The following is a 17,776-nucleotide window of genomic DNA, read 5'->3' as shown; positions in this document are numbered from 1 at the left end:
AGAGGATTTACATGTCATAACATGGGATTCTTCTAAACCAAAGATATAGGAAACACTGCAATATTTAGCTTCTTATGGAAGAAAGCAAGCAAGCTCATGAGGTGACATAATCTTTGTTTAAACACTGAGATTTCTAATATGAGTGTGTGTTTTAGTCCAGCTGACAAAAGTTATGACAAGATAGGAGAAACTGAAACTAGAAAGCATCCTCAGAAAGGAGTCATTATACTGAAAGATGTTATCACGTTGCATGTCACAGTCTCATCACTTGGAAACTTTAAATTATAGCTAAATTATGTCTCTCTAAAGGATTTCTAGACTGAGAGTATTATAAAAAAGAAAAATAAAATATAATAAAAAACAAAAACTATCTCCTTGTTAACAGGCTCTTTGAGGAAAAGAATCAAAACTGATTCTTTGCTGAAGAAGATTTGGGATCAGACAACACTCCCATATTCAATCCTACGATGTACTTTTGCTCACTAGAACCAGGACATTCCCATTTTAAATGGCATGTCCTGCAAACCTGGTCTTGTGCTTCCTCTGAGCTCTGGGACAGACAGTTGTGTCATTGTTGCTGAAGAGCACTGCACGATTCCTCTCCTTTTTTGTGGATGTTCTCGAGTAATAACAGTATTTCTGTTTCCCTAGATCTGCAGCTGGTTTCTGTGGGTTTGTTTTGGATTTGGATTCTTTCTTTCCACTGGACAAGCAGGCAATGGAAGTTTTAATGATCAACTTGTGCCTATTCAAAAGGAAATATTTCTCCTCAAAAAATACTGGCAAATTTAGTATTAACAGAACTCAGTTCTTAATGGTGTATAGATGTGAATTTTGACTTTATGTAAGGTGCCAATGGATGTGTTTGTCATCCAGACAAATTTTCCATTAATTACTTGGCATCAGTAAATTTATTTTTCTAAAGCTGGAAACAGCTTCTTACCTCAAGTGTGCCTGGTCCTCCATTTACCAGCAAGCAAAGCACAGGGATTTCAATGCTACCTGTTCCTGTGAAATAGATGGTTTAATTTTTAAAAAATAATAGCTTCCACAAACCTATTGCTGTTTTGCTGGCCCCTTGAAAATATTTCTCCTTTTATGAGAAGATGGCTCTTTAGGTCTCTATGTGAACCCTGCAGAAGGCAGGCAATTGCAGAAAGATGTGCAAAGGAAGAGAATAACACTGTGACCCAGCAGATGGGGTCCTGACCTAGGATTCAGGACAAAGGCACCTTTGCCTTGGAAATTTTGTGTGAACCCAGGCAAGCAGTCCAGGCTGTTCTGACCTCAGCTGCAAAATATGGATATTGGCACCTCTGTGTGTCATGCCACTGCTGGCTTTTGAAGTTATTTACTGCAGGGTTGTCAGGTTGGGGGGCAATGGAGATGCATTAGGGTGCAGCACAAGGCTGGTGGGTCTCCAGGGAGGCATCTATCAGTGTTTATAGTAAGACACAGATAGAGGTGAGAAGCTCTCAGTTTGTCCTGGGTGTTATGCATGTGCCTAGCGTGTGCTGGAAGGGGGACTGGAATCCAGGACAAAAGCCTTAAGAAAGGAGGATTTAAAAATATGAAGAGGCTGACTGTGAAGACTGGGCAGGATGAGATGAGTCAGATGCAAGTTGATAGGAACCATATATTTATTACTCTGCTTAAACAGCTTAAAGTTTCATTTGCACAGCCTGGTGACGTGTGGTGATTAATAACAACACAGTCTGATACTTTAAAAAGAAATGCTAATGAAATATTTAACATGCCATGGTATCAGGGGAAGAAATGAAGTCAGGATCCCTGTCCTGAGCCATCCTCCCACAGGGGCCCACATAGTTTTGGATGGCTTTTACTTTAAATGCTGAGCTCTGTAATGCAAAGGTGACACAGATTGGCCTGAAGGAACTCAGTCAAAACAGTAATACGAGATGAATGCCTCTTTCAGCTGGAAGATAAAAGACATTTGGTTCAAATAATTTTTTGATGTTTCCCTTTGTAGATCTCCCAAAACTCAGTACAGATCTCTACTTGCTATTTGTTGTATCTCTTTTGGGATGATTACAGAGAGATAAGGTTGGACTGAGCTGTAGTCAGGATATGGTTGGCAAGAAACTTAATTTGTTTTAGTGAATGGCATAGTATTGTTACACCTCTCTAATGTGGTGCTCTTTGAAGAGTGACCTCTGTGCCTACAGGTTCCTCAAGGTATGATTAAGGTGCAAATATTCACATTTACCATAGATTTGGATAAAATTTATCCAGAGGAGAAGTCAGGTGAATTCTGACTTTACACTGTGAATCTGGGAAGTCCTCAATTGCAAAGAATATTCAGTATATAAAGAATTTCCTCTAAAAGTCTTCTAGGTGTTTGGGTTTTGTTTTGTTTTTTTTTAATCGGGAAATTCTGCATGACCTTATTAAAGTATTTTACTTCAGTATAGCCACATAGCTTTGCTCAGCTTGTTTATAAATGAGCTTAAATGAATTACATTGGTTTTGTTTATAGAAGATAACACTGAATTCAGTATGTTCCAGCAAAATATTTGTCATATGAATCAGCATTCTCTGTCAGAATCTCAGGATGTTCCCCTGAGATTTGTTCAGTCAGATTTGGTTTGTGAGCAGAAAGAGGCTGCTTTGTAAATCTCAGCACTGGAGCCTCAGGCTACCCTTACAGCCTGCCTGTGGCTGTTCCTGTCTGAGTCACCAGGTAAGGCATCTTCAGGTGCACTTGTACTCTCAGGTACCTCTGTGCCATCACCCAACATAAGTGGATATTCCACTGATGCACACAGCTGTGAGCAAGTGAGCTCTGCCTCCCGTTTCAGCTGAACTAGCACTGCATACATGACAAAAACAAAGCAAAGGTAAAAGTACTGGAAAGGACTGTATTACTTCTTTCCACAAATAGCAGTAGGAGACCTGCCCAATACTCAGTTCTTATTATAAAAAAAAAGGTCACAGAGATTCAGATAGACTTTAGATGCTAGGGTGTTTACCCTGGATAAGATTTTGTCCTGAAATAAATAGGGCTTAAAATATTTCAGAGGGCTTTGGAACAAGTCTTTTCTTCCAGTGTGGGAAAGAAAATGTGTGAGAGGGGATAAAAGTATGCAACAATGACTATCAGTCTCTTAGAACCACTGGTAAAGGCACTTGAAGCTGGATTTATTTTCCATATGTTGTCTTTTGAGGCAGTTTGAGCTGTGCTTTGAAGATCAGCTTTGAGCAACATTTAAGGAGATGCAATAAAAGTCCAGATTTTTGGTTCAGAGAGCAGCTTCCTCAACTTCAGAAGTTACCGTGGTTCAGCCTCTTACACAATGACAAATGTGTTGACTTGGTCTCGCCTACGTTGGCCACTGTCTGATTTGGGGGCTGGAGTTGCCTTTGATAAGGCCAGGGGCAGCTGTGCTGTCAGTGTTGTTCACACTGGGTGCCTCCAGAGACCCTGCTTACCCCCATATCCCGTGCGCTGCTCCGAGATGTACTTTTCCAAGGTGAAGAGGAGCTTGGTGGCTCCATCCGGCTCGTCTGGTGTGGTGTGGTCCACCAGAATAAAATGGGAGTGGTTGTGATCCAGGGAATAGGGTGGGCCTTGGATGTTGTCATCTGAGTGGTAGTGTACAAGACTTTCACTCTAGAAAGAGGAGGGGAGATGTCAGTGCTCTCTGCAAAGCCCAGCCCGTGTTTTAATATCCTTCCTGTCCATTTCTATGGTGTCTGCATCCTGACACCACCTGTGAGACACTCGCATAGACCCTCAAAAAAGGGTGAAGACGGAAAATTGTTCCTTCTGAAAGCAGCCAGATTTGGCAGGACTGATAGCTGGGGTCCCTGAAGTTTGCCTCTTGGCCTCTGCAAAATATAGTGATATCAGTCATCACCTCTGGAATGCAGGTTTTGGAATTGTTTATTGGACAGGGGCCATGAGACCTGATAATAGTGTTTGGAGATGTGATGCCTCAGCTGGTGTAACGAGGGGCAAACTATTCATTTCAGTAGTGTTTTGTCCATGTTTAGGCCTGTGAATGAGTTAGCTTACTCCACGTCCCTGTCAATTTATACACAGCCTTACTTAATTGACAGAGTTGTATGAAATCTGATGGTTATTCTCAGTTTGGAAGTTTCATTCTAAAAGAGAGAGTGGCAGACAGATTTTAGAAAGGGGAATCCTCTTTTATTTTGGGTGCGTGGTGTGATACCTTTAAATTATTTATTAATGTTTGGGTTTTTGCATAACCTCATCTTCTAGGTAAAACAGAACCCCTCCTACAGTCTTTTGTCTCAGTATTGCACTACACATGGGCTTCTATACGTACACTTTTTCAAACTCCCCTTTCTTTCTTAATACAGCTTTCTTTCTCTCTGTTGCCCATCCACTTTGATACATCATTTCAGGCTGTAAATGTCTGATTATTCTTTTTAATTTTTATAATCATTGTCCTCTTGTAAGCAGGTAGATTAACACAGCTGTTTAAATTTTGCATTTCCTTCTCTAATGCCTCTTTTCCAGTTCCTGCAGTGTTGCTGGGCCAAGCTCAGACTGTCAGCTTGGCAGCTGCCACTGTGTATTGTATTTTCCTCATACTAAAAAACAGTAAACTTGCATGTTTCTTACAAATGGTGAGTGCCACAAATTTCTTTCACTTTCTTCTCTCTGTCTCTCATTCCTTGGGGAAAGCTTCTTGACATCATTAATTTCCTTCAGATTTTGCTTTGACTCAGGGTGTGCCTCTCTTCTGCTGCCATGTAACATTAAGCCTCCTCACCAAAGATCTGGCCTTTGATTAGGACCTGGAGGCACAACAACCAATTGAAAAAGACCTTTGGGAATTTTCCTCTTTATTCTCTGAAAATGTGGAAGTGATCTTTCAATGAAGTTTAAAGCATACCATTAAGACAGAAGAGATGGGTGGGATCCATTGATTTCAGGGCTTGTTTTTCTCCTTGCTAGTGTGGGTTGTTAGCTCTATTTTATACAACAAGCTGCTTGTGTTAGTGCCAAGTATAGAGAGAGTTGGGTTTAGATCAACATCCCTATCTGTAGTTCCTTTATCTTAAAGTTACTGACTGAAATCCAAAATATCTTTGGGTGGAAGCTGTGCCAGAAGTCATAGGGTCAGGAATGCTCTCTGCAAAACATCCCTTGACAAAGAATTTGGGCTTTAGTTGAGGGGGAGAAAATAAAAAGAGTGCACTTGTTTTGTAGTTGTTGATAGGGAAAGATCCAGATGCATTTTGATCACTTAGCCTAGAAGGGAGGTGAAATAGTTTGCATTTACAAACTTTCCTAAGTTTCATTAACACAATGAACCAAATTCTTTCCTTTGAGACCCTTTTGGCCGGGTTGCTGCACAAATAGGTTAAAGTCTTCCAGCTAAAGAGTCTCACCTGGCAGAGCACACAGGTAGCTGTAATTGGCAATAAAACCAACAACAACAAAACAAAACAAAACACAAAAAACAAACCAAAACAACAAAAGAAGCCACAAAACAACAACAACAAAAAAACCAAACCCAAACAAAACAAAAAACCCCAAACAAACAAAAAAGACCAATGACAATAATTTGTCAATGACAATGACAATAAATTGCTGGTATGGTCTGCCAGGCTCTCAGCTTCTAGCTGATACTTCCAGGCCTGTGCGAGAGAACAACTGGGTGTGAATTCAAAGGGCTGTCCCTGTCATTTGTTTCTTAGCTTCAGCAGGGAAGTAAAATGGTACAGAGGAACTGTCATTCATTGTCATTAAACACCGATTTTATTGTTATAATATTCTACTTAGCTTGGACTGTATATCCAGTGACAGGAAGGGAATGCTATATTTTTTTTTCCTCTCCACATCTATGTCTATTCAGCCACAACACTTTCAGCAACAGTTTTGTTGGGTGAGGTTTTTTATTTGCTGGTGCATTGTTTTTGTTTTCTTCCCAAGAACTTTGATCCCCTTGACCCAATTTGAGAAGTCCCTAGAACTCCCCATATCTAGGTGAAGTCCTGCATAGCTGCTATTTTTGACCTGTTGTATTGAGCAAGTTTTTTGTATTAAATGCCAATTCAGTAGGAAATTGAAGCCTCTTACAGGAAAATTTGTCCTGGAATATTTATGTCTGGTGTCCCATCATATAAAATATGCTTTTTGCGGTATTTATGTACTAGCTAGGAGTAAGTGCTTCTGCAGTAAGTGGACGAGGGAGAAATCCATGAAAAGTCCCGTATTCCAGGATATTTTCTTGATGTTCAACCCTGTGCTGCTCTCTGGGTTAATGTCTGATGCTGCCACCCGCTGGGCACGGAGGGCACAGACTCATCCAACAGTCCTTGAGCTCTGCTTCTGTTTCCTCCCAAAACACAGCTATAATAAACCCCACTTCTTTTTGTTTCTTTGTTTAAAGTTCTGTGAAAGCTGTTCTGCCAGCTGCTTACAAATTTTGTAAGGGTGCGGCTTATATGCGAACGATAGAATAAGAGAAAAATACCTTTGTGTTATCCAGAATTTCTCTGTGCTGGATTTCCCTGAGTGAAGTTATTCCTATGGCAACCACGCTTAGTGTGGATGAGGTACTAGCCAGGGCAAGATCTCGGACTGCTTGCACTAAGTGTCTTGTTACTCCCACACGCAATGCACTGGTGAAAATCCAGGCACCTGAAATTGTTTTTAAAAAGCAGTTAGGTAATTTCTTTGTATTGCAATGCGTTTGTGTGTAAGTAACATTACTTGCAGTACTGGATTTAAGGGGTTTTTTTTAAATAGATTAAGTGAAGACAGGTCTTGATGGACTATAACTTTTAGAACTAAAAAACATGCCAAGTACATAAGACTTTAATAAGGAAAACAAGAAGAAATGATGAGCTTAAGCAAACACTCTTCACATATCACATGATGCAACACTGCCATCTTTACTGTGATATTAATGTGCTGTTTCCACTCTGGAGTTACTCGCTGTCCACATATGAGCAGAAACATCCCTGTTCCAGGAGGGTCTGAGTGTTTTACAAGGAAGAGGAAAGGGACAGAGTCAGGGAAGCTTTTGACTTGAACTGAGGCCTAAACAGTCCTGTGCAATCACATCTGAGCAGAAGAGCTCAGGCATAACCTGCCTAATCTAGAGTTTTCTCCTGTTCTTGTGGATGTGTGGAGGGTGAATTCTTCAGGATAATAGAATTTACAGCAGTCTTGTTACGGTGACAAGGAGCCCTAGGTAAACAGCAAGCTGGCCTTTTTCAAATATGTAATATAAAGAAAGTCTTGATGGTGCCCAGTCTGAAGTACAGAAGGCAGATGGAGATATTCTCTATCTGTGTGGCACAAAAGTACCAAAAACAGCTCTGGTACTGGGCTGTCTCATTACAAAACCCAAAACTGGTACAATCTTGTCTGGAACAGTGAAGTTAAACCAAGAGTTTGCTGTGAAATGATATTCTCACTGTATTTTCTAGATGAGAAGGCAAAAATTCTTACTTTTGACCTAAATTCATTCTTGTTGAAATCAAATTGCCCTGCTCTCCTCAGAATTATTTTGTTATGGCACAAAAGAGGGACAATTGTATTTGGTCTCATTTTGATGCTATCTTTCTAGTTTCACCTCTGAGGGAATAATGTCAGGTAATTTTACACTACCAAAATAGTTACCTAGAGTAATTTTCTTTGAAAGAATTTATTTTTGCTGCTATAATACAATTGCTTTCATTTGCAGAGGTATTTACATGTAGGTCACATTCAGCAAAGTCTTGTATTTTCAAAAATAATCGTGTGAGCAGTCCCATTGTCATTACCAGATCACTGGGGGCTAGGGGTGAGAATCCATCAGGAATACAAATTCCTTCTTTAAAGACTAAAGCACTCACCTGTGCTTTCAGCTGCCTTTATAAATGCTTTCTTTAAGGTGTCCCGTAGCCAAGGCTTCATCTGAAAATTTTCTTCTCCCCCTACTAAGGAGATAACCAAATTGGGAGCAGGTAGCTTCCATTTGTTGAGCATAACTTCAAATATAATTCCAGGGTGAATGGTACTCTGGACCTTCATAAACTTCAACAAACACAAGAAAAAACCAATGAATAACAGCAGGACAGAAAGATACAGTAGTCTGTTCATGGTAAATGCAGAAGGAAATTATCATCAACTTGGATATATATAAAAAAAAATTATTTGAGCAAGATTTAAGAGATAACTAAATACTTGAATTAATTTAATTCAGGCTTGTGTAAAATTGCCATCTCACTAATTGGGTCAGCTCCATGGGTTAGTTCTGTGTTGCAGACTGACAAATCATGCTCTCCCTTAGAGCTTCCTCTTGATCTACCTTCAGTTTCATGGCAGCCTAGCAAAGCCAACAAATTTCGTGGGTGTTTCTTGTTTCTGCAAAAGCTGAAATATTTGCCTGATTTCACATCTGTTTTTCGAGGACACATTACATGAATCTAGTGCTTCTTCCAATTCTGTATATATTTTGGTTTTCTGCTTAAGACTTTATGATGAAACAAACCGTGAGGCAAATTTTAGGAATCCCTAGGAATTCCTTCTGCTCTAGTACTAACTTGTGCATGGGACTACTGAGGAGGTGAGTTAGTCCATATATACATCCCTCTCTGCATATCAGCAGAACAGGGAGAGAACTTTAATGAAAACCTTGAAACAGCTCAAAAATATGTTTAAAATGTGAAAATCCATAGTGATTCATTTTTGGTGGGTTAAACCAGGGAGAGGATACGAAATGAAGGAAGCAGGGCACATAACTGATTTTTCTTTCAAAGGGAAAAGTGATCACCTGCATTTGTATCATGTAATTGCAAATCAAGTGATCGATTTCTGAATATTAAAAGGCCATGGTTTAGACCACACTCATGTTCAGGAAGGCATGGTCCCTCCTTGGGGTGTAATGTGGTGTCTCACTCTGTGGCACATTGACCCTCACTGTTTCCTGCTAAGATTAACAGCTGACCAACAGCAATACTGTAAAAGGATTACAACTCCTCAGTGCCCATACCTGTCCATGTTTCTTCCCAGAAGCTGTGAAGTCTATTTCTCCTGTGCAGTATGGTAATTCTCTTTTGAGAGCTTCCTCTTTGTCACTGCTGCAGAGCTTGGTTTCCATTTCCTCCACTGAATCCATAAGGTGACTGAGCACCAGTGGAACAGGATGTTCACTGGGATGAAAGTTGGCAAGTGAGAAGCCATTTAAACCGAAGAGGCCACAAAATCCATTAAAATATATCTAGGTGAGTTTTTAGTCAAATGTTTTCCTTTTTTTACTATCATGCCTGTAATGTTTAGCTAAAATTGGAGGTCTTTGTATCTTCAGATGCTGTATACAGAAGGCAGATTACACACCAACACTATGTAACCTAAGGTATCAAAAGGCATGAAGAAGTAAGGCTGCCTGAACTCTCATTCAGCAGACAGAAAGCTGAGTTGCAAAAGTGCAAGATCCTGCAATCTCAGAGTCCAAAGGTGACTCTGATTCTACAGAAGAGGAGTTTCAGCCACCAACTCTTTCAAGCAAGAGTGGAGCAGTGTCAGCGAGTGTGTGAGTCATGGTTTCTTGCTGTCACTGTGCCTCATGCTGCTCTGACCTACCTTACCTGGCACGAATGCTAAATAACCAAGTGGTGACGTTGTGTTTGTCTGGAGATGCTTTAGGAGAGGTTTACTCTGCTTCCTGCAGGAATAGGCTGTTTATTTGTGAGCACAAGTATTTAAGGCCAGGCTGTCCTAGAGCAAAGGTCACACAGCAAGAGTTGCTCTTCTGCATTACATGAGACACTGGAAAGGTCTGACTGCTTTTCCTATGTTCCAGTTTGACTGAACTGACAGAATTATGATCTGAAAAATGCAGATTTGAACTTGTGTGCTTTATTTCTGTTTTTTTTTCAAAACAAAAGCAATGAAATAGCTCTCTCCCCTCTGCATTCAGCTGCATGTTGAACTGCATAGTCTTTAAAAAAAATCCTCGTGACACTAAGCCAGAAATGGTAATCAACACTGCATTAATTTTTATTTCCTAGTCTGAGAGCTTTGCTGTGGGGTTGAGAGTGGTTCAAAAGAGCGAGTCTCGTGTGGGTCTCTTAGGATGTTCCAGTAGAGGGAGCAAGCCCTCCAGCTGCTCCCTTGGGCTGGGCAGTCTCTGGGGAGCCTGTGTCCCGGCTGTTTCACCACAGCTGCCTCTGTATTTTCATCTCTTCTTCTCTGTTTGCTGTGAAAATATTGGTTTTTTCCTACGGGTTGTCTTTTTCCCTATGACCTGCCCCTGAAGAGTGGCTATGGACCCTCTCATGGTTTGCTTCCCCTACAGCTATGTCACACTTCTGTATCCACCCCCAAACTCCTGTCAGAGATCGCTTCCTTAAAGATTCTCATTCTCATTCTCCCGGCCTGCATGCTGCTCCCTTCTGGAGAGAGCAGTGATCTCTGTGAACACCGAGATAACAGACTGCTCTGCTAAGAGTCTTACCTAAGACAACTTCTCTTGGATCTTCAATAGTGAAAGTCACAGCAAAGCCCACCTTTTTGTCTGTGTCCACTTTTCCACAGGAGAAGCAGCTTTATCTCCTGAGAGTGTTGGAAAGAATATTCTGGGAAAAAAATAGTTCATATAGAGTAATAATAACACATTACTTTTTACTTATTTATGTAGAAATCACTATCTGGAACTTGATGACAGAACAAAGGATTTGATTGGAAAAAAACTATTCAGGACTGAATTTCCAGGGCACTGTGGTCACTGTTCATCACTGTCCTAGATAGTACAGATTTATTTATAGCTACATACAAACAATGAACTTGAAATACAGAGCAATTTAATTGGTTAATTTGTCCTCTAGTGGTTCATTTTCAGTCCAGTTATCTGTGAATTCCCTTTTGGAATAAAGACACTAGGCTGCTGAGATTTATAGGGAACATTCTTGCATTTGGGTAATTAATTTAGGGTTTTTTTTTTATAAATAGCACATTATTTTCAGTTTAGGAATTCAATGGTAGTGAAAAACAGTGTAGGAAGCAAAAATAGGTAAGATGCAGCAGCTTTGTTCACAAGCTTTTATAAGGCTGGAAAGTGAGGAAAACACCTGTTAACTGGCAGTTACATCAGGAAGAACTTCTTCACTGTGCAGGTGACTGAGCATTGGAACAGATTGCCCAGAGAAGGTGTGGAGTCTCCCTCAGTGGAGATATTCAAGAGCCATCTGGACACAACCCTGTGCTCTGTGCTCTGGGGTGACCCTGCTTGAGCAGGGAGGTTGGACCAGATGCCCCACCATGGTCCCTTGCAACCTGGCTGTTCTGTGATTCTGCTTTATTATGAGCATTGCAAAATCACCAGAAGAATCCTGGTGCATAAGATATGTACATGTGGTTCCTAAGCACATCTGGTGTTTCCTTACCTCCCTCTGTGAGCTGTCTCAGTTTCTGCAGCGTGACCCCTCCCTGTTAGGGGCAGAATCACCAAACACTGCACAGATCTGCTCAGGGGCAGAATCACCAAACACTGCACAGATCTGCTCAGGGGCTGCACCTCACCTTGCCACCACTTTGCTCTGCAGTGCAGCGTCACTGCGCACCCATCAGTCAGCACATGGATCACCTTTGTTCCTGATGGGACCTCAGAGCAGGAGATAGTCAGCCCTGTCATTTCCTCCTGGATTGTCAACACTTCTGTTCTTAAGAAGCATGTGGGTATCTCACCCAGAGTCCTCTAACAAGCAAAGTAAGCATGTATCAACAAACTGTGTGATATAATTACGGTTTTTCAGAATGTCTTTCCCCTGTGTTTAATTCAGTCTTGTTTGGCTTGGTTTCAGCTTTCACATGAGTCTCTGGTGGTTTCAGGGCCCGCTGCTCTGAGACTTGAGGCTGTACTAGATTGCAAGTGTGTCAGGTCACGGTAACTGGGTCGGATCTCTGTGGTGGAAGTCATGACATACCACTGCAGCCAGCTCAGCCCTGGCCAGCTTCCGTCCCTGTAACGTCACAGAATGTGGTTTAATTGCAAGGGTCTGGGACAAGCCTGTGCCTTGGGAAAGAACAGACAGGCTGCCAGAAAGAGGAGGAGAGTCTAACCACATTTTGGATGAAAACCAATGGGGAATGATATTTCAGAATTTTCTCCCTTTATGTATGCTTTTTAATTAAAGTTTAAGTTAAAAAAAAAAAAGTTTAATCAAAACTTTTTAGAAATTTCCCACATTTATTTTATCCTGTTATTTCAAGGTTTCCCCCCTGCGTTATCTAAGAGAATGTCATTGTATTACATTTTTTTAAAAGATTACTTAAATGTAAGAAGTTTGAGAAACTTCAGGGGTAAGGGGAAAAAAACACCTCACAAAAATCTTGTCTGCCGAAACACGTGCATTCATATTTTAAATTTTCTGTATGCATCAAGCAATCTTACTTTAGTTCAGACTTAAGTCCATATATTTCTATCTAGACTGCTGCTACATATCTAAGTTTGTAGGTTGAATTCTGTCCTAGATGTTCCATTGACTACAAATACAAACATCTGTGGAAAGAATGTACCTCTAATGATTACCAGATTTGAAATATAACCTAGAAAACGATTTCTAACTAGTGAAGCAAGTTAAGACAATTATGAGGAAAAGACAATTGCCAGTTCCACCTACATCTGGAAATGTGAGTCAATGTCATTTACATAAGGGATGGCATGGTTAAATCATTCCAGGTGTCAGCCAGTCTCATGAATCATTATTTCTTTAACTTCATAAATGGGAGTTACGAGAGTTGTACCACTGTATAAACTAGTGATGCTGGAGCATAGGTCCTAATGCTTCTTTACTACCTTCCTTTTGGATGGTCCAAACTTCTGATTTCAGCACTCGAAAATTCTGGGATGTAGGAAATTGTCAGGGAGCAATCACTTCAAGGGGCAGTTTTGGTGGCTCTAGGGAGCTCCAGAAGGAGAATCCTTGCACAGATTCCTTCCTAAAGGACTTATTCAGAAAAAGTGTTGAGATCAGAATCACGGGGAAGCAGTTTGATTCCTATGTTCCCTCCGTTCTGGAATTTTCTCCCTCCTGTCTCTGCTTCCTCTCCTCCCCCTCTGCCATGCCTTTTCTCCTACAGCTTCTCTCCTTGTATCCCCCAACTTTCCACTGTCTCTTTCCACCCATTGTCACTGCCACCTAGTCCTCCGTGAATGTGCATCTCTGCTTCCTTGTGTGGTAACACAGGACAGATTGCTCACCTCCAGAGGGGTGAGAAGAATCTGGGTCTGCTTCACCCTTCCCTTAGATTTTAACAAGGATTAGGCTGTGTCCCTGAAAGGAAGAGAGGTCAAATTTGAGGCTTTTGAACACATCTTTTGAAAAGGGCCCAGTCAAGGCATGGTTTGACCTCAGTTGTTGTCTTCAAGGGCAGTGGTTCCATTAAGAGAGTAGGCGTGCAGCAGTCTCTCATGACTTAGAAGTACTAAGAATTCTCCTTCATACCTGAACGCTGATCAGCAGGCTGGGACACACCCTGACCTGAATCACATCAGATTCCTTCACCCACTCAAGGTCTACATTTGAATATATAGGTGAAATAATTAAATATAGTAATGCAGTATTGTTGATGTTAAACCAGTCACAAAGTCCCCCCTCCCCTTAGCTTCAGTGGCAGATAAGGCAAACTGACTGATTTATAAACCCTCAAGTATGCTTTCATGTAGAGCAAAAGAGAACTACACCGGTTCCTGTGTCCTTACTAGTGCAGGCTGAGCTAACAATCCCAGCACAAAAGAAGCCTCAACTATTGGTCAGAAAGAGAGCTCACACTAATTGAATTGGAGAAACCAATACCATGAGCTTCACTTGGGCAGGAACAGTCAGCTTCCAACACAAGTAACAAGATCCCTTTTGTTAAACTGCAGCACTAAAGGGAATAGTGAGGGTTACAGGCAGAGCAGATATGAGCAGTGCTCTGCTGCTCTTGCAGGAGAGAAATGACACCTAGGACAGCATAAACAGCCTGTGTGAAGTCACTCAGCTGTTCATCAGAGCATCTTCATCATCTTTGGATTTGGGTACCAGGCTTCAGGGTAATTACGGACCAGCTGGAGAAGGTTGGAGCTGGAGCAGTAAGAACAGCAGAGACCTTGTGCTAAAAGAGAAGGAAAGCTTGGACAAATTAGAACTGTGCTACCAAAAGCAGGGAAAAATGCAGAGAGGAAAAAAGAGAATTTACTAGTCTACCAGTGCAAAAAGATGATAGGAAAGATTCTTTCTTTTTTTTATTTTTTTATAAATATTTTTTTTTTATTTTATTTGTGTTTAGGACAAATATATTTGTGTTTAGGACAAATATTTTTATTTGTTTATATTTGTGGTTAGGACAGCAAGGAACAGGCTCAAGGGAAGAATGGTGTCAGGGCTGTGCAGGGGTACAGTAGTGACCACATTCTGAGAAAGGCTTCCTTGGAAAGAATGAAACCCTCATTCTGCTGGGCAGGGAACAAGGAAAGCAACCAGACAGCAGCTCCTGATTGCAGTGGCACCTCTGTGTTGTGACCCAAAGAACTTGACCTTAAAGCCTAAGAGCTGGATATGCAACTGCAGCTCTGATCCTGGAGATACACGTCCACTTATGTAAGTTTTCCAGTGGAAATGCTCCTGCTGACTTTAGTGCAAGTACTCACTCCAGGAAAACTGCTTCTGTGAGTTTACTGGGCCAATGCCAGCAACAATGTAATGGGATTATTTGCTTCAAATAGTAGCTGCATTTTCATTGCTGAATTGAATTAAAACTTACTAAATATGGAGAAAAAAAGCTGATGCAGATGATCAGAATAAAGACTGCCAGAGAAGTGAAGGGCACAGTAAAGACTTCAAATTTCATATTCAGTTTCAACGTGTGTTTGAAAAGTGAATTGGATGCACTTTAACTGGTGTGCACATTTAAGTGTAAAGAAACAAAACCAGTACTTAAATCAGGGTTAAATGCAGTGGAGAAAGGGAGATATAAGAAGACATTAACTAGAATCCAGGAAGGGAAAAATATCTGTAATTGTTGGCGGAATATAAAAATATAATGTGAAACAAAAAGAAGTATTTGGTATGGAAAATAAATGCATATATGTCTGTGTGAGAAACTGATGTACGTACATCTGAGTGCAATTGTAAGCATTATCTTGATTATATTTATGCTGCAGCTTTGGAAAATGTTTGTCAGGAATGAGCACATTGAAATTCTGATAAGAATGCATAAAACCTTTCTGCATCACAGCCTAATGACAAGGCAGAATCATCTGCTATGATTGCCAAGGACTTGCTAAATAAAGCATAAAGACCTGGGGGTGGTAAAACACACCAGCAGAAACCATGGCCAGCTGTCCTGCACAGGCCTTTGTCCTGCCGGTAGCAAATAAATCTCTGAGAATGGCACAAATAGACAAAGGGGACAAAAGAAACAAGACTGTCAAGATAAGTCCAACTTGCATTATTCTGTGCTACACTTCTCTGATGTTCAGAAAGGAGGGCTAAGGAAAGCCATTAACTGCCAGAGATGAGACCTGGAGGGATGCAAAAATAACCTATGGAAAGGTTTCTCCATAACTGGGCTAGGACAGAGACAGAGAGAGGCTAGTTCAGGTTGAAAACCTTGGGAATGTATTCAGTAACCAGAGGCTTTATGAGTTTGCAGACACAGGGCCAGACAGGAAGTCAGGAACTTGAATTAAAATTGTGGGGAGAAGTGAAGCATAGAAGTGTCCTAGAAAAATAGAAGGGGGTTAATTTTCCAGGTATATTTTTGTGAACTGGACCCACTGGAAGATTTTAAAAGCATCGGGGTTGACAGTTTCCTTTCTAGAACAGCAGTTGCTAAAGAATGTTCTATCGAGTAATTCCTCTTTTCTGTGTCTGTGCATAGTCAAAAATCAGAGCAACAGAATGAAGGAGGGAAAAAACAATTTAAAAATCCCCATCAACAAAAAGAAGTTAAAAATAGATGTGCGGGAAGAGAGTCTTGTTACTGAAGCAGTGTAGGCCTTGTTTGAACATTTTGAGGGTATGGCTCTGGAACTGGATCCTTCCTGTAACTGCCAGGACACGAGGATGTGAAGGTAACCAACTGATGGAAGGAGTCTTCTCATTGTTTTCCAGGAGAATGGATAGTGCTTTAGTTTGGTAGGGTTAGCACCGAGTCTTTAACAAATGAATGTGCAAAATGCTAATGCAAATATAGGTACTTGGTCTTTTTTGTTTCTGTCTTAATTTGCTTCACAAAGTAGAGAGGACCAGAGGCTATTTGAATAATGTACTTTTAGTGAATCTGCAGAAATTTGCATATAGATGTCAGCCATCGAATTTCATAGAAGTGGATTTATTCTGGGGAGAAAACCTGGGAGGGTGGAGAGGTGATAAAAGGGAAATGTAGACTCGGGGGAAGTAAACAATGTAAGGAGCAGATGGATCTAATGAGAGACAACACATAGCAAGGCTGTTCGATGAAAATAAAGGAATTGGCAGGGCTTGCACAGCACTGTTGTATATGGGGTGTGAGGGAAGGTTGACACTGGCTTCAAATACTCCTGGACCTTCCCTGCTCTGTTCCCACAGCATGGCACGTTACTTTGAAGCTGTGCCAGCACAACTCCTTGTGTGGCCTGACAGTGAATCAGACTGAGTTCACATGAAAAGAACTCATTTTTGCCAGGTCATTTTTCAGCAAAATCAGTTCACTGATGTGGTGTACAGCGTGCTACGCAACTCTCTGGAAATAATGTGTTGAGAAACCACAGCCATAGTTCATACTGAAAGAAAATACAAGAAATTTGGGGTGGTTCCAATTCAAAACAAGTGCTTCAGGAAGGGCAATATACAGACAAAGCAGACAAAAGCATAACTGAAAATTTTAGTTGAGACTGGATTGTGCATGAACATGGACAAATAAGTGCTGTTAAAAGCAAAGGACACAAAAATGCAATTGAAAGCCAAAATATTGGAAAACGAAAAGGACTGCCACTTGGGGAATGGAAAGACTTGAAATAACTTAGAGGGGTTTTATCCAGATTAGCTTGTTAGGATCTTAATATATCATACTTGTAGAATCTTCAAAAGTTCACAAATGTTTCTCCTCATGCTAACAGCTGACTTCACAAAATTGACTCCCAGCATTAAGCTCATGCCAATGTTTGTAAACTATGTTAAAATAATATTTACTTCTTTTCCAGTTGTCATCTGTGTAATTTTTTTTTTTCAATTTCATGCCCATAGACATGTGTTCTTTTATGGAAAAGAACAGTTTTTACAGTGGAAAAAAAACCCTTTGCTGTGTTTCTTTATGGGGATACTTTCATGGTCTCTTGTTTACAACAGCCTGCTCAGTACTTCAGGAAAATTTTGTGAGCTCAAAGAGGAAGTGTATTCAAAACCAAGGAGCCTTTTTGCATAAGCTGTATACAAAATATACTTTGAATTCAAAACCTTAGGAAAATAACTTAATTTGCTTTTTCTCTTAAATATAACAAAACTGCAGACACAGCTCTGAACTTAATACATTGGACAAAAATGGTATTGGCAAAATGGTTCATCAACTGTTCTAAGTTTTTCCTTTATTAGACACAAATCTTCCTCTGTCTTTTCCATTAACTGAAGAACTGAAGTTGCATTTGGATGTGCCTGTTACTTGCAGGAAACCTTGGACCTAAGCACCTGAGTTCACTGGGCTGGGTGCACCTTTAGAAATCAGACACACTGAATGCCCTATGATGTATTGTTTTGATCTTTTTTATTCCCCCAGAAATTTCAGGTTCCTGCATACAGTATGCCTGCCAGCCCTAGATTTTAAGTG

The 17,776-nt window shown here is 40.7% G+C and overlaps 1 protein-coding gene across 1 annotated transcript in view; it reads right to left on the bottom strand.

Annotated features, from left to right (window-relative positions):
• The window catches only part of TRPM5 (transient receptor potential cation channel subfamily M member 5), a 38,271-nt gene extending 29,164 nt beyond the window's left edge, over positions 1–9,107 (bottom strand). The window contains exons 1-5 of the mRNA XM_058847412.1: positions 8,982–9,107; positions 7,843–8,023; positions 6,474–6,640; positions 3,451–3,631; positions 944–1,008 (exon numbers count right to left, since the gene is read on the bottom strand). Of these exons, the coding sequence (XP_058703395.1) occupies positions 944–1,008; positions 3,451–3,631; positions 6,474–6,640; positions 7,843–8,023; positions 8,982–9,107 (720 nt within the window). The remainder of the gene's footprint in view (positions 1–943; positions 1,009–3,450; positions 3,632–6,473; positions 6,641–7,842; positions 8,024–8,981) is intronic.
• Between the last annotated feature and the right edge of the window lie 8,669 nt (positions 9,108–17,776).

Source organism: Poecile atricapillus, chromosome 1 (genome assembly GCF_030490865.1).
Source record: "Poecile atricapillus isolate bPoeAtr1 chromosome 1, bPoeAtr1.hap1, whole genome shotgun sequence".
NCBI lineage: Eukaryota > Metazoa > Chordata > Aves > Passeriformes > Paridae > Poecile > Poecile atricapillus.
Note: the sequence above shows the minus strand (reverse complement) of the source record. Positions and strands in the feature narration are given on the sequence as shown.